Genomic DNA, 27,854 nt, shown 5'->3' with positions numbered 1-27,854 from the left:
ATAAGTAGTCACAATAATTTAAAACTCAGACTGTAAAAATGTTTCTCGGAGCTTACTGTTTCTCATGAGCTGTTAACAATCAACTGAAAATACTAGATGATGACACTGATATCATCAGTCTTTTTAGAAACACAGATAAGTGACAAAACATAGTTGTGTATTGGCCTATGATAGTCATCCAACTGATGAATTCAATGGGCTAAAATTATTTGTCAGTGCAGCTTACTCACAGATATCATTTCAAAATCAACCTACAAGACATTGTAACTTGGCCCTCTGATAGGCAAAAACATCAGTGAAGCACATACAATGCATTAATTTACCATTTCGAAAATGTATGCATACAATAATAAGTTCAACTATGCCATAACATAATGACCCATTCAAATTTTTATTTTTTGCACTCACGGGAATAACTTTATTACTAAATTAAGTAACTTTCCAAATCTTAAATATTCTTACTATGAATAAAAGTAGAATGTCAATTTATCTTAAGCAAGGACTGGATACAGATATAGCTTAATTTCACATAAATTAATGGGCAGAAAATAGTATAAAAATAAATCATTCAAAAAATGTAACACACAATATTATAAAATACAGGTTTCATGTTATTATGCATATCAACCTTATATTATTTTGTACTTAGAGCTTTTACTTCTATTTTTACTACTTTCTAAGGATTTTTTTTGTATGTCCCACAATTGCTTGTTTTCATACTCAAGACCTATTCCCATTCATCCCCAATACTTCTTGAAACATTTATTCTAATGCTGTATTCACTCACTTGTTAGAGGAACTATAAGAAAGTCTTAGTACCCAACATATGGTCTCTTGTTGTTGTTGTTATATTAATAAGAAAGATATTGTATCAACTTTGCTTTTTCAAAGACAAGTATAATAATTTCTGCGTATTGCAATATGGAGAACTTAGGAGTTATCTGTTTTTAACATCAAACTAATTGCTGACTAAAGTGGAAGTTTGAGGGGAAGGAAAGAAAGACAGTGAGAGAGAAAAACAGAGATGCACCATTGCAATACCAAAGGGCAAATATAGCTTTCTATTCTATCTGTGTAGTTCAAGTGTCTCAACTGCTGAATATGTTGAGAAAGAAAATCTCTGCAACAAACCATGAAAAATTGAAAACTCTTAAAAGACAACACAGATGGAAAGTGAAGAGGACAGCTGAGCTGTATGCCTAAAGGTGTCTCAACAGACTGAATGATAGTTCAACTAATGTGCAAAAAATTGTTATTGGGAGGCCACTGGAATGCTTCACAAAATGTAAGGGGCACCCTTACAATAGATAAATTGATTTTATGTGCACTGATGCTCTATGCACACATTAGCTCCAAAGATATTGTGAGTATATCTGGGGTATGTCAGTCCAGCATTGCCTGCAATTTGCATGCAGTTTCCATGTGTACAATGTGTCACTTAATTGGAAGTTTAACCAATGTAAGTAACTCTGCTGTCTGTTCTAGTGTGACACCAGGGTAGGTAGTATGTTCTTTCTACAAAATGTTGCTATACCAATGAACAAACCTTTATAAATAATGAAAAGCTGAATGTAAGAAACATGCACTATTGAGGTCCTGATAATCCACACTTGCTAATGCTTGTACAACATCAGAGGCAGTGAACTATGAATGCCTGGAGTGGGGCTATTGGAGACTATGTAATATGGCCTTACTTCACTGAAGAGACCTGAAAACATAACAGGTATACACAATTTCTTACAGAAGCACTATCAGCTTCTATAGAGGAAGTAATGCTTGAAACCTACAGCACAGCAGGTACCCAGCTGAATACTCACTTGTGACTACAAGCTGCTCACACAGTTCTTTCTCAATCCCTGGATAAGATGAGGAGTTATGTAATTTTACTATGTCTAAGTGTGTATCTCAAAATATTTTTGTTCATGCAGTGTTCTTATTTAACATTCTTTAGACCTCAATTTCATGTTTTATAAATTCATTCATTTGTAACACATACCTGTCTTTCAAAACTCTGGCAGCAACAACAGCAGAACTGTTACCGTAATTAAAGCATGAACCATTCTTCCACACCACATCCTTTGCCTTCTTGGTGTTGCATTGGTCAAACAATATGTATTGCGAATGGTACTAGTTTCAAATTAAACTTGTTTACTAATTAGTAATTACATTATCTTAGCTTTGCCAAATGGGAACACCCTAACGGCTGAATGTAATATTTCCTTCTGACAACATTAACTTTCACATAGGACAGCAATTGGTTTGATGGTTCCAAAACTACTGACTATTTTTCAGGGAGTGAAATTCAGTTAACTGCAATATTTGCAACAGTAATTACCATACTTCCATTTAAAAAAGCAAAGTTGATACCAGTACATCTGTAGTTATTATAGCTATGGCACTTAGTGATGACTTTCTTATGATTAATCTGGGTGCAAACACTTAACATGAACAGTTTAGCTGAATCATCCTGTACATGTGCAATATGCAATATTTTCATTATTAGCATGTATTTGTGAGGACAATAGCTTTTTTGTGAATTCAATGCACAGAGAAAAAAGCATTAATAGTCCAGGCTAAATAAATTGTTAAACAGTAGTGGATGAAGCTGCCAACAATAAATAGAAACATGAAACTCTGCAATGCTATTATAAAGTGACATACATACTGTTAACACACAGATAAATGTTAAGGCACATGATATAATTCAGCAGACTCAACACACAACACTATTCAGAATTTGTTATTTTGGTTTCATACTTATCATCACAGCCATTAAATTCAGAGTGACCTATTTGATACTTCAATAGCAAATCCCTATTCACTTACAACAATCTATTCACTGCAAAAGACTATCATAATTTTGTATGAAAGGCTCTCAGTGTTTTACCTAAATCAATTGCAAATAATACTTAATGTTTTCAAAAGTACCATCATCCTCTCCACTTATTTATACTCTACATCACTAATTACTTTCATTTGGTGACAAGGTGAGGGACCAATTGTCACAACAAGATTTAGAGACAGGATGATAAAACATATTAAGACTTCTGGGAATTACTTCCATGGTACTATAGAGATCTGTAAATGACAAAAGCTGTAATAAGTCAGTGATTGGAATGTATACAATAAATAACTGAGGACTCTGGATGTAAGAACATCTGTGGCATGAAGAGGTTCGCACAGGTGAGGATGTAAAGATGGACCAAATCAAACCAATTAGAAGAGTGATGACAAAAAGACATGGATAGTATCAGCAATCTATCATTTTATTGCTGGCAATGAAAATAGGATAATCCTTGAAACATTGAGTGAAAATTCACAATTGATATTGCTAGAAAACTGAGTATGTTTTATACAACAATGCTGCAGCAGATGATTTCTTGAAATCCTCAAAATTTTAATCATGTTGAGCACATTGCTAGATTGTTATACAAACTGTTTACTACTCATTTCAAAGTTTCAGTGGTAAATAAATAACACATTTTCACAGAAAATGTATGGATAAAGTTACATACACATTTGAAAAACCCATTCATTTAATTTCACTGAACACAAAGGTGGCCAAATGCGTAAAAGTAATGAGATTTTTAACAGCTTTCAATAAGAACCTATGCTAATAATGTACAATACAACACAAAGTAATACACAATGAAAATACTTATAAGCATTCAGTCGTCGTATTTTCAAAGTCAAGACAGGTCATGTGATAAAACGTAGGAATCTTTGTTACTACAGCTAACTACAAAGATAAAGCTGTTTCTGTTACATGAATAAACTAATTAATCAAATGGTACTGAAACAGTTACACATAAATATTTGTTCATTTTACACTTAAATTTGGTGAAGTAATAAATAATCACAGAATTCATTTATGAACACATCACTCAAAATATATATACATATACATATATTTTTAAAGAGAGCGAGCTCCATGTGACCGGTTATCTTCACAGCATAATACTGCAGTTCTTTATAGCAACCTGCCCTGACAATTTGTCTCACCACATTTACAAATGATTACTCTCTCTGGAACACTGTCCACATCATAGCCATAGTTCCATGTTAGCTCTGTATTGGCTGGCACAAATGAATTAGTAAAAAATGCCACCCACGGGAATCTGAGATCATGCGTGTCCACAAAGACATTCTGGGCAAACAGGTTTGCATTACACGAATGCTGGAACATGGATAATAAACAGAAGTTTATTAATAACAAGTCACTTAAGAAGCACTTCACGATTAATATTAACAGCATGGCTACAACCCCTAAAAAGAAAAATAAGACAGACACACAAAGAACTTGTTGTAGATTCCGTTAGGGGCGTACTTCACACTGTTCTCCACACAAAAGCCAATAAACAATAATATTGCTCTCCACCGCACTTTCACATCAAAAATCTTGTTAACAACAATTAACAGCAAATTATGCATTCTTTCAATTTTACATTAAACTGGAATCCACATAAAAAAATTGCAACACTAACTGTATTAAAAGGCAGCAAATTATTTCATGTTATTATGGAATTCTATAGACAGTGATGTGATTCAAAATTATTGGTTTTCACTGGTGAGAAGAACGGATGACTACTTACATTGATAAATCGACCAACATTCCCACAAGTTTTAGCGTCCAGGATATATCTTCCATTCCGGCCAAAGAGAATTCTTGTAGAGGGTGCCATTATTTTATGCTGCTTCCCAGTTGGTTTCCGAGAAACTGTGGTTTGTCCTCTGTGTTTTGCTAATGAAGAGCATATTGTGTTTTTATTATAGGATAATGTAGAAAAAGTAAGTAATGGCTTTAAATTAATTAAATTTAAAAATATTAACACTTAGTATAATTAATACTGTATTTTCTATTACTCCTGCTTTTTGCAATATTCACACACAAGATAGCTGAAGATCAAGCGTATTTTATTTATAAACATATTTAAAACACAGACTGCTCACTTTTTACACTTTGGTAGACTTCTTTATGCCACATAATTACCAATGCACATCCATGGGAAGTAATTCTACAGAGTCTTTCGGCACAGTCATCACAAACTTTCAGGAGTGTGAGAGAGAGAGAGAGAGAGAGAGAGAGAGAGAGAGAGAGAGAGAGAGAGTGTACACCTAGATGATGGAAAATTGCATAGCAATGCATGGGCCAGAAATGCTTTACTGGTGTGGTAGTGACAACACAAAACACAAGTAACTAAGGAAATTACGGCTCCAGACCATGGTGAAGGCCTCACATCTCCAGCACAATGAAAAACAATTAATCTTCCATGCACTGGAGATGTGAGGCCTGCATCATGGTCCGGGGTTGTAATTTCAGACACCGTCTTTGATGACAATTGTTGTCTATTTTTGTTTTTATTTCCTTGTTTCTGCTGTTGGTTGGTTTAAAAGAGGAGGGAAGGACCAAATTGCTAGGTCATCGGTCCCTCGTTCTAATTAAAATACTTCCACAAGGGTGCAAGTAAAATAATCGACACATACACAACACAGATAGAAGAAAGGAGAAAACCACAAGAATGAGAGAAGGGCAACAAACACAAAAACAGACAAAATCAGACAAGAAAACCACAGAGACTCAAGAAACATGTAGAAGAGATATGAACAAATTAGCAGATTATTGTGGTTGGCTGACCATGAGGATAAAAAGGAGAAGCCAGGCAACACATCAAAACCTCCACCCTAAAAGTGCTAGGGTGGACATACTGAGCATGTGCTGAGTTAGAACAAATCTCCATGGACGGCTCATCATTGTAGTATACGTCCCTTTCAGATTGTATTGACAATAAAGTTAATATTCAAAAACAAAATGGTAACACATTTCGTGCACCACCCTGTATATGAAGCAACCCAAAGACAAATTTTCCATCAAAGAATGTTACGCAACAAACTTCAGTATCAACAGTTTACCAGTTGTAATAGTTTTCAATAATGATTTTCTATTGGGAACACAGAAAATTAGTTTATTAATACCATAGATAAGAAATCTTATCAATGTTACATCCAGCACCCTACACAAAACTACAGAAAAAGTAATGCCTATTAGGAATATACTCGCAACAAGTGAGTCAATCAGAACTTGGGGTCTGAGTGATCTGCTTCTCCTTTCTAATCTTTCCAAAGCTAACCTTCTTTCCTTCTTGAGGCAGGATTAATAATTCCAGAAGCTTGGTATAGTTTTTTCTACTTTTACATGTTAATGAAAGTATCTGCCTGGAGTGTAGCCTTATAGTATTGAAGTGATGTGCACATGATAAACAGTTGAAACAAGACAAAAGAAGCTTTTGAAATGCATTGCTACAGAAGAAAGTTGAAGATTAGATGGGTAGAGCAAGTAACTAATGAGGAGGTGCTAAATGTAATTGGACAACAAGAAATTTATGGCACGATTTGACTAAAAGATGCGATCGGTGGATAGGACATCATGAGAGATAAAGGAATTGTCAGTTCAGAAATACGGGGAAGTGGAGGTAAAATTGTAGATGTAAATCGAGGTTTGAACACAATAAGGAGGTTAAAATGGATGTAGCTTGCAGTACTTGTATATTTTCATCAGTGAGTGTACCACAGCCATACACTTACTGAATGAATATCCAGCATTTAGCATCCCCCCCCCCCCCCAGTTCAGATCAGGCTATTATTCATTAGATCCTTTCTTTTGTTTCACAATCAGTAGTTTTGGTTTTTTAAGCCATTATCCAGTGATTATCTTTACAGAAAAGAACACTATATAGCCAACACAATAATGTAACACAGTGTACTTTTGTATACAGCTAACTGCTTAAAAAGCAACAACTGGTTGTGAAACAAGAAAAAGTTTAAATAAGTAACAGTCACAGTGCAAAAATAGCCGCATTTGTTCACTGCAGTAGTTAGGCAGGGACGATGAGGCTTGGGCAGGATGAACTAGCATGGGAAACTGCATCAGACCAATGACTGGACTAAAGACAGCAGCAGTAGCGAATGCGACAGCAGCAGAAGCAGCAGCAGCAGCAACAACAACAACAAATGTGCTGCATCAGTATTGTTAGGAATTTCACCTCCGGAATGCAGTTCTCATACTTTTACAGTTTTCTGAAGCAAATTTTAATTATGATATACAGTAGGGAAACATGTCGATCCCATGCAGACATTAATGTGCTTGCATATACAGCCATGTTCTGGGTTATTCATACACGTTGTTGGGACCTCTATGAATGGCTTGACAGGAAGTTTTGTGCTGATTACTTTTGTGAGTGCTGGTAAGTTTTCGAATAAGTTTGTTTGACAAGCACCAGAAATGTGCCTTAATATTTTTTCTTCAATGAGATGATTTTGGTTTAGAAAGGCACTGAAGGTAGAGAAAATTCAGAAAACTGAGTTTTTGATTGTGATCTCTATCAGTCTCTCAAATGTTACACACCACAGAAATCATACAGTGGCTTTTTGCAAAAAGTGTATGCTAAAGTTTCAGTGAATAGTAATGTAATGAGGTCACACTGAAAAACCATGGATGGATTTGCATCATATGATGATGTTAAGTTTTGTATAATTACAACAAAATTGGAGAATGAAGGCACCTGAACAGGACAGCAGAAATTTCTACAAACTTCAGAGTATATATTCATTAGTGAAGATGGCAATGCTTTGTGGTTGCTACCTATGTATGGGAATTGGATATACATCCTAATTGCCTTTTCCTCCCGTTCTCTATCTACCTCCTCCCCGTCCCCCAATTTTTCTTCTCTCTTTCTCATCCCCCCTATCTCTATCCACTATATGCTCTCTCTCTCTCTCTCTCTCTCTCTCTCTCTCTCTCTCTCTCTCTCTCTATCTATCTATCTCCATCTCCTGCTCCCCATTTTCTCTGCCCATGTCCTACTTCCCCGAGAATGACGTATGAGAAAGATCTCTGCAGCTGCTGGCTGGATCCGTCAGGATTCATTCAATGCCAAAACAACCATATTATTACATGGTGTAACCTCCATGGGTGGCAATGCATGTGCTGACTCTAGCATCCTGTCAATCATACACATGGCGAATTCTGTCCTGGGATATGTAAAGCTATGCCTGCTCAACCTGTTCAAGTAGTTCTGCAACAGTTATTGGTTGATGAGTTGCACATGTCACTTCTTGTCCCATCATATGAGTCCTGAGATCATACTGGGCAGGAAAGCTGCTGCACGTCTTGTACAGGACGTTGAGTTTCACAGGCAGTACGTGAGTGAGCATTACCCTATTGGAACAACACATCACCTTCCTGTTGCAAGAACGGCAACAGAACAGACGTGATAACATTCTGCAGATGCAAAGCACTGGTTAGCAACCCCTCCAGAAACACCAAAGGTGAATGACAGTTGTAGCTTATCACATCTCAGACCATAAGGCCTGGGGTGGGGCGAGTGAGTACTGGATGCATGCACTCTACGTGACAGCACTCACAAGGTCTACATTGTATGCAAAAATGACCATCACTTGCATGCAGGCAGGATCTGCATTCATCTCTGATCACAGCATGCCACTCCATCTTCCAAGTCATCCTGTGACAGTGCCAGTTGAGCTGTGTATGTTGATGCTATAGCATGAGTGGAAGATGGGCTATAGGTGTGTGTGCCTGTAGTCCCACAACCAATAACCTGTTCACAAAGTTCGTGTTGAAACGTCTGAGCTCACAAGGCCTCTTATCTGTGCTGTGACAGCTGTACAATCTACCACTACTGTCCTTACAATATGACAATCCTGGCAGGCATCTGTTCTGAATAGACACCCAGAAACTAGTCTATGTGTGTGAGAATGTTCAAATAACCACTGATACCAGCACCATTGCACAACTGGCACAGCACATGCAACTTGTATGGCTGTTCTCAGAAAGAACCATCCTGCCACTCAGCAGGCCATTATTTGACCCCTTTCAAAGTCCCTCTGTTGGTTGTAGAAAACATGACTGCATCTCTGTGGGTTGGTTGCCTGGTTGCTTCACACGTTTGCATTACACTGAGCCTTCTGGCTGGGAGCATTCCATATTTTGGGTAGGCACAGATGTTGCTGTGGTAGCTAGCCCGCTATGCTGTTTGTTAGCAAATGACATTGAAACCATTATCAGTACATCTGCTATACCCAAGGTGGCATAAGCTGTCATCAGATAAAAATTGACGTCATCTTTCCAGGTCTACTAATTTTTTTCCGGCAGCGTATATGTGAGCAGCAATTTGTCAACGGTTGAAATGCTCTGCTATCACGGGGTGCAGTCCAGTGATTGGAAGTGGACATCCTGACAGAGGGAAGTGAGACGCATACCAACCAGAAATCCCACCCAAGGGCGGGTATAAGGTGGAAGACATCCCTCATTGGCAAAGAGCACAGGGTAACAGGATGGTCAGGGAATTGGCGAATGGTGATTACATAAGAAGAAAGGAGTTGTCTCCATCGTATGTGTAAAAGGGGAATCCCCACTTCTGCGAGGAGACAATCAATGGGACTAGTGCGAAAAGCACAATAACCAGATGCAGCCCACAATGATGGACACGGTCAAGCAGTTTCAAAGTGGAAGAAACTGCTGAGCCATAAACCTGACTACCATAATCTAGTCTGGATAAGACCAGAGCATGGTAAAGATGGAGAAGAGTGGAATGATCTGCACCCCAAGATGTGTGGGCCAGGAGATGGAGAGCATTAAGCTTCTGCATACATGTACTCTTTATGTGGTGAATGTGGGGCAGCCATGACAGTTTGCTATCAAAAATAAGGCTCAAGAAATGGGACTTTGCTACAACATTGAGGAGCTAGTTACCTAAATAAAGTTCTGGATTGGGGTGTACTATAGGTCGACGGCCAAAACTATAGGTCGACGGCCAAACTGCATAACCCGTGTTTTAGAGGGAGAAAATTGGAAGCCATAGGAGGTGGCTCACGCAGAGGCCTGTTGGATGGCACCTTGGAGACGGTGCTCAGCAGATGCTATCGAGTGGGAGCTGCACCAGATGCAAAAATCGTCGCTATACAATGCCCGAGGTGGGGGGAGGGGGGGGGGATGTGACACTTAGTACAGAGCCCTGTGGGATACCATTCACCTGAATTCGAGGGTGCTGAGTGAAGTGCCAACTTGAACCTGGAAGAGTTGGTGAGATAAAAACTCATGGATACAAATCAGAAGGGGACCACAGAAGCCCCGGTCATGGAGGGCAACTAAAATGTGATGGCGCCACACCATCTCGTATGCCCTATGTTGGTCAAAGAAGAACACGAGAAGGTGCCAGCACTGAGAAAGCCTGTTGGGTAGCTGATTCCAATCTGAGTAAATAGTCAGTTGTAGAGCATCCTGCCTGGAAACCATACTGTTATGAGAACAAAAGGGCCTGAAATTCAAGTACCCAACATAATCTGATGCTGACCATCCTCTTGAGCAGTTTACAAAGTACATTCATCAGGGTAATTGGGCGGTAGCTGTCGAGAGACACTGGGTTCTCCCTGGGCTTAAGGATGGGCATAATTATACTGTCTTGCCAATGTGACAGGCACCTGCGAGCCAAATGCAGTTGGAGACCCTGAGGATATGTTGCCTCTGGGGAACGTCCAAGTGTTGGATCATCTGGTTGTGGATGGAATCTGGGCCTGGGGCAGTGTATCGGGAAGAGGTAAGAGTCTGTTCATCTCTGTGTTTCTTCTGAAGAAAGGTAGTAGGATAGGAATAGGAAGCCAATGCCGTCGGGAAGTGTATCACGAGGTGTTCCGTGAGGACCAATGGATCAGTGCCCAGGGCACCTTGGAGGTTAGGACCCTGGACATGTAGCTTGGACCACACCTGTGATGAAGAGGCATACGTCTCCAGGGAGGAAACAGAGTGCTCCCAGCATTCCTTTTTACTCTGCTTAATAAGGTATTGAGCCTTAGAACAGAGACACTTAAAACCGAGGAGGTTTGCGTGTGAAGGGTGTCGCTTAAATCGCTGCAGCGCCTGTCGGCAGTCCTGGACAGCGACGGCAACATCCTTGGTCTACCATGGTACCAGTCAATGATGAGGGGGACCTGTGGATAGGGGGATAGCAGTGCCAGCACCATGAAGAATAGTGGCAGAGATGCCTTGCATGTCTACATCAATGGAAGTTGAGAGGGAGGTGTCAAAGTGCACAGTAGACATATATAAAGACCAATTGGCCCTGCAGGATGCCTGGCGGCAGCAGGGGAACAATAGAATCACCTGAAAGTGGTCACTTTCACAAAGGTCATCATGGGATGACCAATGTAGGGAAGCCGGAGGAGATTGTGAGATTGATAGCAGAGAAGGTGCCATGAGTGGCACTGAAGTGGATAGGGGAACTGTCATTGAGGAGAGACAAATTGAGGTCTGTGCTAAGTTGGTCAATTAGGAGACCTCTGCCCATTGAAGTGACACTCAACCACAGTGGGTGCTGGGCATTGAAGTCCCCTAGGAGGGGAATCAGGGGCAGGAGTTTCTGGATTAAGGCAGACAGTTCAATGTAAGGAAGTGACCTGCCTGGAAGTGATTGCCAGAGTTGTTCGGACTTGAATAATTATTGCTTCCAAGTTGGTATATAGGGGGATCCAGTCACTACTGACATTGGAGCGAAGCAAAGTGCAGCCTCCACCAGATGCTACCTCAGTGCCGGCATGGTTCCAACAGAACGTCTGATAACCAGGAAATGTTGGAGACTGGTCAAAGGGGAAAAGTGTTTCTTGAAGAACAAGACGGAATGCAGAATAGGAGGAGACAAAACATTGCATTTCCACTGCATGATCATGTGGCGCAAGTCCAAGTTAGACATAAAGAAGCTGAGAGGAGGTCATGTCACTCTGGTCAGTACCCGTCACCAACAAGGATGGGGTGACATCCATAAATATGTCATACTCAGGTTGTGAGGAGGGAGATGGCACCTCCAGGGGCATCGGGGGTGCCTTGTCTTCGGATTTATGTTTTTTCTTCTTCTTCTCTTTCAGAGGTGGAGGAGGGCAATGCACAAAGGGAGTACAGGCATCTGCAAGAACTGGAACTGACAGAGAGCGGGTGACCTTGGGGCACACAGATAGTGCGTCTTGTGGCCAAGTGGTGGCAGGAGACATCCAGCCTGAGACACACCGGGGAGATGAGTCCAGGAGGGAGCCCTATCACCGGCAGGTGCTGAAGAATGGGGGCACTTCTTTGATGAGGTGAAGGGGAGGGGGAGGGGAGAGGGGGATGGGACTGGGGTTAGGAAGAGGTAGGAGGAGGAAATGAAGTAACAGAGACAAAAGTTGAAGATAGTGACCCTAGATGGAGTGTCTCATACTTTTTGCGAGCCTCAGGATAAGACAAGCGATCTAGGGACTTATATATTCTTGGATCTTAATTTCTCTCTTGTAAGCCATTTCTCTCTTGTATTCCAGGTAATCCGGTGAGCAAGAGGAGTGGGAGTTAGCACAATTGACACACACAGATGGTGGAACACAGGGGTGGAGTGGATGTCACAGTCACCATGCAGAGGGTCTGCCATACAGGTGGAAGACATATGCCCAAAACGCAAGCACTGAAAGCACCGCATAGGTGGAGGGACATACAGCCTCACGTCACATTGTAGCAAATAATCTTGACCTTCTCTAGGAGGATATCCTCCTTGAAAGCCAGAATCAAGGCACCAGTGTTGGTGTGGTTGTCTTTGTGACCCTTCTGGACACGTCGAACAAAACGAACACCAAGCCACTCCAGTAATAGACACCAAGACATTGCCAAGATGATTACAGGCATGAAGAGCTGCGGAATGGGTGGCAGAAACAGCTTTGTTGACCAGGGAACCCAACTGCATCTTACTGAGACTCCATTTCACCAAACTTGTCCTCGTTATTTTCCAAGAAATACAATGGCTTCATGGCGGTCTGTGTGTCCCCATCAGTCCTAGTACAGACGAGGTAACAGGGACAGGGTTTCATCCCAAGACGGCGACCCTGGCCCTCCTCCCATGGTGCAGTCAGGGAAAGGAAGGGGAGGTTGCCGGGTCATACAAAGCAGCATTCAATGATCCTTCACCATTCAAAGACACGGCCATTTGAGAACGGCCAGAATTTTACAGCTTTATGCGCCAAGCCTCTGCCCTCATACCACCCACTCTGACCAGGGACTCTTCCCATGGGCGCCACCCAGCCACAGCAAGGGCCGTCTGGCACGACGGCCAATGTCGGATGTTCCGATGCTCCAAGAAGATAAGCAACCACTCCTTCGCATACATGGGGAGGTAACAGCTCAAATGTCAGTAGTGTGATCCCTGTGTTGTCAGAGGGCTCAGGCATATGGGTACATAACAGTCCCACCACATGGACTGGCTACACGTGCTGCTGGGTGGAAGGGGTTACAGCGGAGGAGGGAGAGAAGGAAAGGAGAAGAGGAATCCACACAGTAGATGCTAGGGAGGGAGTTCTTCCCCAAAAGGCTCACACTAAAAACAGTAAATTTTGAGGTGGAGGTCAAACCTCAAGTGGGGACCTAAATACCAAAAAGGATGAAAGAACAGGCAAAAGGAACAAAATTTTAACCAATACAGGAAACCAGGTGGATAGGCAGGTCAAAATAAATCAGAACATTGAGAGATGCCATTGTTTTTTGTGGAAAATATCGAGGACAAGTTTGGTGAAGTTGGGTCTCCCATGTAATATGCACTCAGGCTCCCTGTTGATCAAAGCTTCTTCTGTCAATCAATCCGCAGCTCTTTGTGCCTGTGATCATCTTGGCAATGTCTCGATGCCTATTACTCCTCACCAATCCCAGAATATGGTCCAGAGAGTGATTTTTCATAGGGATCTCATCCTGCAAACTGATGATTAAATCCGAGCTAATCTGGAGCGGCATGGCATTCATTTTGTTCGATGTGTGCAGAAGAAGTGAGGATAGGGAGGGAGGACACGGTGAAGGGAATGCAACCAGGGGCCACGTGAGGAGAGGACAGGTATACACTCGCGCGCACACACACATATCCATCCGCACATATACATACACAGGCAGAAATATGTCCGCTCCCGGGATTGGAATGACTCCTCACCCTCTCCCTTAAAACCCACATCCTTTCGTCTTTCCCTCTCCTTCCCTCTTTCCTGATTAAGCAACCGCGGGTTGCAAAAACTTGAATTTTGTGTGCGTGTTTGTTATTGTTTCTATCAACGTATCAATGCTTTTATTTGGTCAGTTACATCATATTTGCTTTTAAATATATTTTACAGGTATTGTGTGATTTGTCTTTCAAGAAATATATGAGTGCATAGCATACAAATAACCAGCAACTGATAATTTTCTTCTTCTTACTTCCCGTACTTTCTAACATATAAACTGCTTTTGAAGTGCCATAATGTACTAGAACAAATAAAATGTCTATAAAATTCTGCATTGTACAACATACTTGTAGCGAGACCGTCACAAATCCCGAAATCCATCGCTCATGCTGAGGAACACCACAGTCTTGGGTCCATGAATAAACAATGAAAGTCTGCTGCAATACACCACACACAGACAGACAGACAGGCAAATTGGTGAGACTAGATGCAATGAGCAGGGCCTGCACATTAGTGAGAAACAAATGGCTTTAGATCGACAGGCCCGATCCATTAGATATACCCGCAGAAACAGCCTGTGGTTTTGGCCCATCTCAAAAATTCACTCAGTGGCCAGCTATTCACGAGCCACAGACAGCTAGTTGATGAAATGAGACCATGGTGATAATTCCATGCAACAGATAACTTGTTCAAATACTCTGAGAATCAATAACAATGAGGATAGGTAGCAACTCTCCACAAAAATGACTGCTGAGCTGCAGGCAGGCACGTAGAAAGACACATAGAAACAACAATCACACTCTCACAACTACAATTTCAGCCATAGCATTTGACATAAAACGAGAGTGCACACACGTTCACACAATCACTCAGACACAACTCAATCTCACATAACCACCGTCTCCAGCCACTGTATCTACAGTCTCTGAGAATCAGAGCCAAATACACCACTCCTCTTGCCTCCCTGGCTCTGCTACACTAGTGGTAAAAAGTGGCGGCAGCACTAAGTGCAAGCTGAGAAGAGTTGTAGGAAGGGGAGAAGCAGTAGGAATGAGGGAGCAGGAAAGTGGGACACATACTGAGCTGCATACAGCCAGTGACAATGCATGACACCGCAGTAAACAAACCATTTCATCTAATGAGACATGTGACTCTTTGTGTGTGTGTGTTTCTTTTTTTCCAAATTTCCTTGATTTCCCTGATGTGTTTGGAATTCCCTGATTTCCAGAGACTGTGGGAACCCTGATTATTGCCGGTGTGTATTATACGAACAGCAAATACATGGAAGAAGCCTGGAGATACTGACAGGTTTCAGATAGATTATATAACGGTAAGACAGAGATTTAGGAACCAGGTTTTAAATTGTTAGACATTTCCAGGGGGCAGATGTGGACCCTGACCACAATCTATTGGTTATGACCTGTAGATTAAAACTAAAGAAACTGCAAAAAGGTGGGAATTTAAGGAGATGGGACCTGGATAAACTAAAAGAACCAGAGGTTGTACAGAGTTTCAGGGAGAGCATAAGGGAGCAATTGACAGGAATGGGGGAAAGAAATACGGTAGAAGAAGAATGGGTAGCTTTGAGGGATGAAGTAGTGAAGGCAGCAGAGGATCAAGTAGGTAAAAAGACGAAGGCTAGTAGAAATCCTTGGGTAACAGAAGAAATATTGAATTTAATTGATGAAAGGAGAAAATATAAAAACGCAGTAAATGAAGCAGGCAAAAAGGAATACAGACGTCTCAAAAATGAGATCGACAGGAAGTGTAAAATGGCTAAGCAGGGATGGCTAGAGGACAAATGTAAGGATGTAGAGGCTTATCTCACTAGGTGTAAGATAGATACTGCCTACAGGAAAATTAAAGAGACCTTGGGAGATAAGAGAACCACTTGTATGAACATCAAGAGCTCAGATGGAAACCCAGTTCTAAGCAAAGAAGCGAAAGCAGAAAGGTGGAAGGAGTATATACAGGGTTATACAATGGCGATGTACTTGAGGACAATATTATGGAAATGGAAGAGGATGTAGATGAAGATGAAATGGGAGATAGGATACTGCGTGATGAGTTTGACAGAGCACTGAAAGACCTGAGTCGAAACAAGGCCCCCGGAGTAGACAACATTCCATTGGAACTACTGACGGCCTTGGGAGAGACAGTCCTGACAAAACTCTACCATATGGTGAGCAAGATGTATGAGACAGGCGAAATACCCTCAGACTTCAAGAAGAATATAATAATTCCAATCCCAAACAAAGCAGGTGTTGACAGATGTGAAAATTACCGAACTACCAGTTTAATAAGTCACAGCTGCAAATTCCTAACGTGAATTCTTTACAGACGAATGGAAAAACTAGTAGAAGCCGACCTCGGGAAAGATCAGTTTGGATTCCGTAGATATGTTGGAACACGTGAGGCAATACTGTCCCTACGATTATCTTAGAAGCTAGATTAAGGAAAGGCAAACCTACGTTTCTAGCATTTGTAGACTTAGAGAAAGCTTTTGACAATGTGGACTGGAATACTCTCTTTCAAATTCTGAAGGTGGCAGGGGTAAAATACAGGGAGCAAAAGGCTATTTACAATTTGTACAGAAACCAGATGGCAGTTATAAGAGTCGAGGGACATGAAAGGGAAGCAGTGGTTGGGAAGGGAGTGAGACAGGGTTGTAGTCTCTCCCCGATGTTATTCAATCTGTATGTTGAGCAAGCAGTAAAGGAAACAAAAGAAAAATTCGGAGTAGGTATTAAAATCCATGGAGAAGAAAAAAAATTGTTGAGGTTCGCCGATGACATCGTAATTCTATCAGAGACAGCAAAGGACTTGGAAGAGCAGTTGAACGGAATTGATAGTGTCTTGAAAGGAGGACATAAGATGAACATCAACAAAAGCAAAACGAGGATAATGGAATGTAGTCGAATAAAGTCGGGTGATGCTGAGGGAATTAGATTAGGAAATGAGACAATTAAAGTAGTAAAGGAGTTTTGCTATTTGGGGAGCAAAATAACTGATGATGGTCGAAGTAGAGAGGATATAAAATGTAGAGTGGCAATGGCAAGGAAAGCGTTTCTGAAGAAGAGAAATTTGTTAACATCGAGTATAAATTTATGTATCAGGAAGTCGTTTCTGAAAGTATTTGTATGGAGTGTAGCCATGTATGGAAGTGAAACATGGACGTCAACTAGTTTGGACAAGAAGAGAATAGAAGCTTTCGAAATGTGGTGCTACAGAAGAATGCTGAAGATTAGATGGGTAGATCACATAACTAATGAGGAAGTATTGAATAGGATTGGAGAGAAGAGAAGTTTGTGGCACAACTTGACCTGAAGAAGGGATTGGTTGGTAGGACATGTTCTGAGGTATCAAGGGATCATCAATTTAGTATTAGAGGGCAGCGTGGAGGGTAAAAATCGTAGAGAGAGACCAAGAGATGACTACACTAAGCAGATTCAGATGGATGTAGGTTGCAGTAGGTACTGGGAGATGAAGAAGCTTTCACAAGATAGAGCAGCATCGAGAGCTGCATCAAACCAGTCTCAGTACTGAAGACCACAACAACAACAACAACAAATGGAGTTGGTACTTTTACAGGACATCTGATCTAACTATAGCTCCCGCATTATGATATGTATGTCCTTTTCTGCAGTCTCTGAGTTACATGAATAGAGATATTATTTCATTGATTTATCCACCATGCTGGATGACTTGCAGACTCATGGTTGTAGAAAAAGGATAAAGAAGAATCATCCTCTCAGATTACATACTAAATAAGTCAAATGAATTTCAGGGATATTAAATATTTGTGACAGCCCCCAAACAAAAAATGTAGAACCACCAATAATAATTACAATACTGGCAGAAAATATTTTCTGTAATTTCTGAATAAATTATTTGCTTACAGCACTGTATAGGAAGTACAGAAAGGGCTTGTTACTGACCATCGTAGCAGATGCAATAATTGGGTTTTTGATCTGCTTACTTAACTGTTTCATAACCTGTCTTATTTTCTGTCAAATTAATCAAATACATAATCACTTTATTAAAGAGCTGTATCACAGAGATAATTATTCAGCTCAAAATAACAACAAGTCAAATACTATGAATAGAATTTACAGAGCAAATACACTGTACATCCGAATAAAAACACATAAAAGTAACTTTTCTGTTGTAATAAATCGGGCCTGAAAATTCATGTTAATGAACATTTAAAAGCAACAAATTACTCTGATTGTTTTACGCCTATGTAGCATTTCTACATCGTTAACCTCTATTGCCATATCTTCAATGTCTATTACAAAGCATTGTCCATATCTGATTGATTAATTGATGCTATAACGATGGATATGAAGAGGGAATCTGTTTACCACATGTTCCTAATGCTGATTCTAGAACTGATCTGAGAATATGATCTAGCAAAATTTTACCTACATCATCTACTAAAGCCCATATAAATGTTTCACTTACTCTTCCCTTTCTTGGAAATTTCTCCAGTCAGATCTCAATAATTTAAAGAAACAATCTTTCCCATGAAGTGCTCTTTTTACCCCTTTCCCTCCCATTCCCCAGAATTAGTGCTTTCTGTAAGCCTTTGCCAATATCAAATGAAATATCATCCAATTTATTTTCTTCAGTCTCGCTCTGCAATAGGAAGCCATTCAAACTCATATCGCTTTCACTATCATCACACATATCAACTGGACTGGAGTCACTTTCTGAAGTAATTTTCTATAATTTTCTTCTTAGTTTTCCTTCTTTTTGGTGTTAAAGTTATTTTGCCCAATGTTGATGAACAATGCAGCATCGTGCCTATTAAAACTTGTTGAATGAGCTAGGCTCACTGCTTCTAGTGTTCTTAGGTTCATTTGTTCACAGCATTTCAAAAAGTCTAGGTACCAATGTTTACCAGCTTTTCCATTTTTTTCCCAGGATAGAGGCTTGCTTTTATTCAGTGATGTACCAAAATGAAATATCAATTTTCATATCTCTATTCAAAACAATCATAGTGTGCTCTAAAGGCAATTATGAGGTACTCAACCAACTAATTTTCATCCTGAACAATTTTTGTAAGAAGCATAATCAGTTTTTCTTAACATCTCTGTAGAGTGGCTCTTGAAACATCAAAGTGTTTTGCTGCTTTTCTCACTGACATCCCAGCCTTCATAACAACAGGGCAGCTACTGTGACAAACTTTGTTATGTACCTAATAATGAACTGCACCTTGGGCCATGATCATGGTATGATACCACCAAATGGCTCAACTTATAATTTTCCTCCCACTTTAATGGAAGGTTTGCTGTTGCTGTTGTGGTCTTCAGTCCAGAGGCTGGTTTGATGCAGCTCTCCTTACTACTCTCCTGCGCAAGCTTCTTCATCTCCAAGTACCTACTTCAACCTACATCCTTCTGAATCTGCTTACTGTATTCATCTCTTGATTTCCCTCTACAATTTTTACCCTCCACACCGCCCTCCAATACTAAATTTGTGATCCCTTGATGCCTCACAATATGCTCTACCAACTGATCCCTTCCACTAGTCAAATTGTGTCACATATTTCTCTTCTCTCAAATTATATTCAGTACCTCCTCATTAGTTACATGATCTACCCATCTAATCATCAGCAATCTTCTGTAGCACCACATTTCGCAACCTTCTATTCTCTTCTTGTCTAAACTATTTATCATCCATGCTACAATTCCATACTGGACTGCTCTCCATACAAATACTTTCGGAAAAACTTCCTGACACTTAAAATTAAATACTCGATGTTAACAAATTTCTCTTCTTCAGAAATGCTTTCCTTGCCATTGGCAGTCTACATTTTATATCCTCTCTACTTCGACCATTATCAGTTATTTTGCTCCCCAAATAGCAAAACTCATCTACTACTTTAAATGTCTCATTTCCTAATCTAACTCCCACAGCATCATCTGATTTAATTCGACTACATCCCATTATCTTCATTTTGCTTTTGTTGATGTTCATCTTATATCCTCCTTTCAAGACACTGTTCATTCTGTTCAACTGATCTTCCAGATCCCTTGCTGTCTCTGACAGCATTACAGTGTCATCAGCAAACCTCAAAGTTTTTATTTCTTCTCCATGAATTTTAATTCCTACTTCAATTTTTTCTTTTGTTTCCTTTACTGCTTGCTCAATATACATATTGAATAACATCGGGGGTAGGCTACAACCCTGTCTCACTCCCTTCCCAACCACTGCTTCTCTTTCATGCCCCTCAATTCTTATAACAACCATCTGGTTTCTGTACAAATTGTAAATAGCCTTTCGCTCCCTGTATTTCACCCCTGCCACCTTCAGAATTTGAAAGGTAGTATTCCAGTCATCATTGTCAAAAGCTACAGATGCTAGCAACGTAGGTTTGCCTTTCCTTAATCTACTTTCTAAGATCACTTGTAGAGTCAGTATTGCCTCACGTGTTCCAACATTTATACGGAATACAAACTTATCTTCTCAAGGTTAGCTTGTAGTAATTATTCCATTTGCCTGTAAAGAATTTATGTTAGCATTTTGCAGCTATGACTTATTAAACTGATAGTTCGGTAATTTTCACACCTGTCAATGCCTGCTTTCTTTGGGATTAGAATTATTATATTCTTCTTGAAGTCTGAAGGTATTTCACTTGTCTCATACATCTTGCTCGCCAGATGGAAGAGTTTTGTCATGGCTGGCACTCCCAATGCTATCAATAGCTCTAATGGAATGTTGTCTACTCCCAGGGCCTTGTTTCTACTTAAGCCTTTCAGTGCTCCGTCAAACTCTTCACGCAATATCAATAGCTCCCATTTCATCTTCACCTACGTCCTCTTCCATTTCCATAATATTTCCCTCAAGTACATCGCCCTTGTATAAACCCTCTATATATTCCTTCCATCTTCCTGCTTTACCTTCTTTGTTCAGATCTGGTTTTCCATCTGAGCTCTGGATATTCATACAGGTGGTTTTCTTTCTCCAAAGGTCTCTTTAACTTTCCTGTAGGCAGTATCTACCTTACCCCTAGTAATAAATGCCTCTACATTGTTACATTTGTCCTCTAGCCATCCCTGCTTAGCCATTTTGCACTTCCTGTCAATCTCATTTTTGATCCGTTTGTACTCCTTTTTGCCTGTTTCATTTACTGCATTTTTATAGTTTCTTCTTTCATCAATTAAATGCAATATCTCTTCTGTTAACCAAGGATTTCTACTAGCCCTAGTCTTTTTACCCACTTGATCCTCTGCTGCCTTCACTATTTCATCTCTCAAAGCTACCCATTCACCTTCTACTGATATCTTTCCCCCCTATTTGTCAGTTATTCTCTAATGCTCTCTCTGAAACTCTCTACAACCTCTGGTTCTTTTAATTTATCCAGGTCCCATCTTCTTAAATTGCCACCTTTTTGCAGTTTATTCAGTTTTAATCTACAGCACATAACCAACAATTGTGGTCAGAGTCCACATCTGCCGCTGGAAATGTCTTACAATTTAAAATCTGGTTCCCGAATCTCTGTCTTACCAATATGTAATCTCTCTGAAACCTTCCAGTGTCTCCAGGCCGCCTCCATGTACATAGCCTTCTTTCATGCTTCTTAAACCAAGTGTTATCTATGATAAAGTTATGCTCTGTGAAACATTCTACCAGGTGGCTTCCTCTTTCATTCCTTACCACCATTCCATATTCACTCACTACTTTTCTTTCTCTTCCTTTTTCTACTATCGAATTCCAGTCCCCCATGACTCTGCCACCGAACTTCACTAATTCCCACCACATCTAACTTCAACTTATCCATTTCCCTCTTTAATTTTTCTAACCTACCTGCCCGATTAGTGATCTGACATTTCACACTCCGATCTGTAGAACTCCAGTTTTCTTTCTCTCTATAAAGACATCCTTGTATGTTGTCCCCGCCTGGAGATCCAAGTGGGGGACTATTTTACCTCCGGAATATTTTACCCAAGAGGACGCCATCATCATTTAACCATACAGTAAAGTTGCATGCCCTCAGGAAAAATTACAGCTGTAGTTTCCCCTTGCTTTCAGCTGTTCACAGTACCATCACAGCAAGGCTGTTTTGATTAATGTTACAAGGTCAGATCAGTCAATCATCCAAACTGTTGCCCCTGTAATTACTGAAAAGGCTGCTGCCCTTTTCAGGAATGTTTACATAACATAAAATAATAAAATTATGTGAAAATTCACAGTATGAGAGAGAGAGATAGCTGGAACGACAAATTAAGAACAAAAAACTTATTTTAAGGCGAAAAAAACAATGATACATGTAGGAAATTGAAATAGTTGCTTCTAGCTTCCGTAACATCAGCTGGCTATACTCTTATAATGGGGTAGGAAACATCTGTTGTTTAAAAAAAACTGAAGGTAGAAACTAAAGAAGATGTGTAATATTGGTTCAAGGTACATGCCAGCTCAGGGTACAAGCCTCTCCCCTATTGTCCACAGAAATGCTTGGACAATAAAGACTTTACAAATACATTAGTGAACAGTTTAGTCAATTTCTAGAGTGATAAAATATTACCAGAAACATTATTTTAGGAAATACACATTCTGAATTGTGAAAGAGATTGCCAACTGAAACCTCTAGCTTCAACTTTCTATAAATCTCTGATAGTTAAATTGATTTAGATTATCTCATATGTAGACTCCTTAAAACTTAACTAGGCTTCAGTACATTTTTGACAACAAACACAAAAAGCCCCAAGACATCATCTCTCTAGATCGTATTCCACCAATGCTGTCCATCTCACAGCAGTTATTTACAGTACCAAAAAGAAACTTCAATTAAAAAATCTAGAAAATTATGAGCAGTTACTATTGCCAGTAATTCTGTGTTGTATTTTTTAATAGTAGCTATTTAGAAATAGTTCCAATGAACTTTCCATGCCTATATTGACATTGCTGTATTTAATTATGGAAAGAAGTTCAGGAGCATTCCCACAAACACACTATTGGGTAAGAAAATTATTTTTACATTAGATGAGAGCTTGATAACTATATGTATGTCCATTTGCTAAGCGATCTTACAGATCCATGCGACAATACTGCAACATTGTGTGGATTAAGCTGTGTACACAAAATATTTACACGCCAGAAATTGAACGTAACCCAAAGCATCATTTTATGGTTGGGGAGAGAAATCCAGCTGATGAGGTACATTCAACAGCACTATGGAGGTGTATGTTGTCAGATTCAAATAGTTGTTCTGTATGCTTAGCGAATTGCCAGATGCATTCTCCTTTATGTAAAGGCGCTCCGCAGCTCACAAAATGTGGTGTCTGATGCTCTTCGAAGGGTTCCATCTGACAAAACGATAATGTCTCCACACACAGGGTTTACTTTGTGAACATCCTGTCAACATCAAACTTCTATAGCTGCTGACTTGTCTCCTGGACAGACTTGTATATAGTAAAATAGGCATGGGAGACATTCCAGGCCAGTCTGTCCCCATGAACATGCGCATCTGCAAGCACTAGTCAGCTTGTCCACGGACAGCTGCAAGTAATTTAGGCTACCCTTTAGACTTGCTGTTGGCATGATCCACAGTACAAGGAGTTATTGTACAACCTGTACTGTCATGCAGGGTACAAAATCTTGTATTTACAGTCTGCCACTCATAGAGGGACACCATGCATGGTAAGTGTCACCTATAGCCAATTCTCACAATATACTTGTCAAGTGTCACCACGTTGCCATGGTACATTTTAACATATACATTACAATTACGGTTTACTGATGGTGGATTTTTAAGATCTGCCAATTTATGGGCACAAATATGCTACAGTAATGTGGCAAGATATTTGCAGTCAGGGTGGCAAGCAGCACAATATGAGGAAAGTGCCCTGTGCGCATGCTCAACATGAGTCATGAAGTTCTTGGGGCAAACATCAACCGTCTCATTGGTGGAATGGTAGGAGGGCAATGCCGGTAGTTTTGGCTATAGCATTGGCTCCAAATAATATACCTACAAGTTGTTGCACATTTTCTTGTGCATGTACTGTACAATAGAAAAATTTGTACAGAAATTTGTTAACGAAGTCAAGAAGAATGTATGACTTTTTTTAGTTATATATGACACCATCACCTTAGCAGATTCACTATTTTTAAAAGATATGTTTTTATGAGTTCTGATCTAGTCATACTTTATATGTTGTAATGACTCTTCATCTATGACACATTATGAAAACTAATATTTCTTGACAATTTACAGGTAGCCATCTGCCCCTGGAAACAAGAATTTTCTCTAAGATTCAACGTTTTTATTCTTCTCATCCTTTTTCAAACAAGCACATTTAAATAAATGTTTCTGGCAATTATTTACCTCCAATTAAAATGACAGTCCATGTTTTAAGTTTACCAATGATTTTACTTCTACTTTTGAATGTTGTATAATCTAAATTTGTCGCTTTTCACTACACACTGTAACATAATTTTAAACTTTTTCTTGTCTGAATAATGTTCTGTAATTCACCTGCAGATTTTTTGATGACTGTATGACTATCCTCTTTTCATTCAGCATGCATATTATACAAACACTGGACGACATGAAAAAAATAATTTAATTTTCATAACTTTTATTGCTAGGATCCATATATTCAGTTTTCAGGTTCAAGTACTTAATTTACTGCAATATATTCTTTTACTTTAAGTGCTGATTATGTAGGACCTACAAAATTACTTACAATTCTGCCTCTTGCCACAATCTTCTTCTAATTCACTTTCGTATGCATTCTCCTCATAGTCTTCCTTTACTTTTTCTGCAGATTCTATATAATCCAAGTCAGCTTGATATTCATCACCAACCTGTTTTGCCAACTAGACAAACACAAAATTTGTAAATAAGAATACTACAATAACTTTATACAAAACAATGACAACGTTCTCTACTCACTGCCAAAAAACCTTGAGCTGCCAGTAACAACACATTAAAGAACTTCAGTGAGAGAGAGAGAGAGAGGGAGAGAGAGAGAGAGAGAGAGAGAGAGAGAGAGAGACTACTTGATCAAAATTATTTTACAGGCACAAATTTCTTCGGAATAAGTGGATGTTAGCATGCCAGATTTGGTAAACATGATATATGTTGCAATAATTTGAACTTTTATGACAGCACAGTATTCCAGTTTATCCACATGAAAAGAAGATATTCAACATCATAACTACTTTAAAACATAACACAAACAAAACTATTCTTCGTATCCAGTCGACACTTCTCCTACTGTTGTAACCCATGAACACTGTCTGTAACTTCATTAAATGAAAAAGCATAAACACATGAGAGAAAATATACACCTCAGACAACACCAAAGTGGCTAGCGGAGCCCTGCGGTGTGGCCTATGTAGTAATTAGTTCGAATAAACGGTGCAGCAGACAGACTTCGCATGCAACTGTTGCCATACTAGCAGGTCGGTTGGGCTATAGTGGCCAAACCCAGAACAAACTTCATACGTGAACTATGTGAGTTGGCCTGTAGTGGCCAAACCAAGCACAAACTTCACACTTTAACTATGAAGTACCACACACACAAATTTAGTATTTGAAGCACTCACATTATTGCATAGCATGTACCAACACAAGAAAAACAAATATTTGTTGGTATGGATACCATACTGGGGTGAGGTGGATAACATACTGGTGTCAGGTGGATAACCTTTCACCTTGTTCTCATGCCTGTTACTGCAAAGGTTACAGACTCAGCTTACAAGACGAACTTAATATTTTTTTGCATGACAGTGTATCACAGCCACATGTAAAAGGCAAATAGTATTTTTCAAAATCTGTTGCTATGTAATGAATAAATTTTGTATTAAGGGCACTTCATTACTTTGTCCCTAGTCCACAATGTTTCCATTGGGAGATGAGTTTCTTTAAAATAATAAAATCAAAGAATGAATATCCAGGATTGTTACACTGTTTAAAATATCTTTAAGCAAATTGAGAAAGTTACTCAGGATGCAAACACACACAGTTAACATAAGTTAAAACCTGAATCTTTGTGAAAATTTAAACTATGAATTAAATGGTAAAAACAGTCAAAATATTAGCATTCCTTTTGTATTTAAGATTATTAGCTGTAATTTGGTTTTCTGAATTTGAGGTTCTCAAAGGAACATATTAATTGCACCATTTTGATGAATTCAAAGACCTTTAAATTGCCCATAATGTTAAACTGTCTAGCATACACAACCATAAATTGTGTAAGTGTAACAGTACAAACAAAATAATGAAGGAGTACTATGCCTACTTAAATGATGTCAAAGTATGCTGCAATACATAAGATGTTTTATCACATCATATCATTGGAATACGAAAGTACAGGAACAAATCTAATATTTATGTAAAAATAGAGGGTGCCTTTTCTTTTTGGAGGAAAATGATCTATCCTTGGATACACATTTTACAGCTTAATATAACATACTTTGCATGTATCATCCAATTTAAGAACTAATAAATTGTACATCGAACACAGAGGTTGCAGTAGGTACTGGGAGATGAAGAAGCTTGCACAGGACAGAGTAGCATGGAGAGCTGCATCAAACCCGTCTCAGGACTGAAGACCACAACAACAACAACAACAACAGTACAACACACAAATACCTGAGTGTACAATTTCAAAAAGAATAAAGCCTGATGGACTAACAAACTGAACACTTAATAAATTAATAAATGACCATATGTGAAAAAAATTGAGAAAATATACTATTAGAATAAAAGGCTATAATGTATTTGATAACTGTAAGGGGAAGAGAGAGGAGGGGGGGGGGGGGGGGGGAGTAGAAAAGGTCAATGAAAAATTTTGGGAAAGCATGAAGACATGGATGGACAAATAAACAATTAAAGGAGTACCAATGATGACTGCTACAATGAACAATGACACTACAAAATGCGAGCCATGGATAAGCCATTAAAAGGCATTGGGGATTGGGATGAGGACATGCACAAGGAATGAAAGGTCTCCTGGTTATGGAAGAAAGTGAGATTTAAACAAAATAACGAAGGAGTACTATGCCTACTTAAATGATGTCAAAGTATGCTGCAATACATAAGATGTTTTATCACATCATATCATTGGAATAAGAAAGTACAGGAACAAATCTAATATTTATGTAAAAATAGAGGGTGCCTTTTCTTTTTGGGGGAAAATGATCTATCCTTGGATACACATTTTACAGCTTAATATAACATACTTTGCCATGTATCATCCAATTTAAGAACCAATAAATTGTACATCGAACACAGAGGCAAACTGGAAGATACAACACAGTAGGTAGTAAAATGATTAATAAACTATACTGTTTAAGAAAATTTCAAACTAAGAGTAATTTTTTCACAACAGAATTGCTATGTAGGTGGGTGGAAGATATATACTTTTTGTCAGCTGTTATCTTCAGTTGTGATTCTGGATATTCTGAACAGTCTGTCTCACGGAATTGATACAAGGACTGTCTGGACAGTAACTCCTATTGAACAATGAACAAAGTAATAGAATGATTACAGCAAATTTATTAGAAAAATCTTAAAACTAGAAAATGGTGTTATTTTTCTGAAGAATCACTATTCAGATTTATGACTATATCTTATCTCTTAATAGTTGACAAATTCCCTCTGGGTAAAATACTGTCACTTAAGATTGCTTTGGGCCTTTAACGTTCTTCACTAAAGGGCTGGTGGAAAAACAACTTTTTCATGTGCACGTCAAGGAGGAAAAAACTTTGGTCACGTGTAGGATGTTTAGAAAGTCCCATCTGAAATGACACTCTAATTATGTGTGCTGGTCAGAGCATGGCCAAACACGTTTGTGCAAAAACATGGCACCAGTAGTGAAAGGATTACATTG

At 39.3% G+C, this 27,854-nt stretch overlaps 1 protein-coding gene across 3 annotated transcripts in view; it reads right to left on the bottom strand.

Annotated features, from left to right (window-relative positions):
- Positions 1-3,245: 3,245 nt before the first annotated feature.
- Positions 3,246-27,854, bottom strand: part of LOC126284229 (uncharacterized) — a 333,906-nt gene continuing 309,297 nt past the window's right edge. For all 3 annotated transcript variants that reach the window (XM_049983005.1, XM_049983007.1, XM_049983006.1), the window contains 3 exons: positions 24,702-24,834; positions 4,593-4,741; positions 3,246-4,177 (listed from right to left, as the gene is read on the bottom strand). In XM_049983005.1, coding sequence (XP_049838962.1) covers positions 3,971-4,177; positions 4,593-4,741; positions 24,702-24,834 — 489 coding nt within the window. In that variant the 3' untranslated portion in view covers positions 3,246-3,970. The remainder of the gene's footprint in view (positions 4,178-4,592; positions 4,742-24,701; positions 24,835-27,854) is intronic.

Source organism: Schistocerca gregaria, chromosome 8 (assembly GCF_023897955.1).
Source record: "Schistocerca gregaria isolate iqSchGreg1 chromosome 8, iqSchGreg1.2, whole genome shotgun sequence".
NCBI classification, from domain to species: domain Eukaryota; kingdom Metazoa; phylum Arthropoda; class Insecta; order Orthoptera; family Acrididae; genus Schistocerca; species Schistocerca gregaria.
This window is presented reverse-complemented; position numbering and strand designations above follow the sequence as displayed.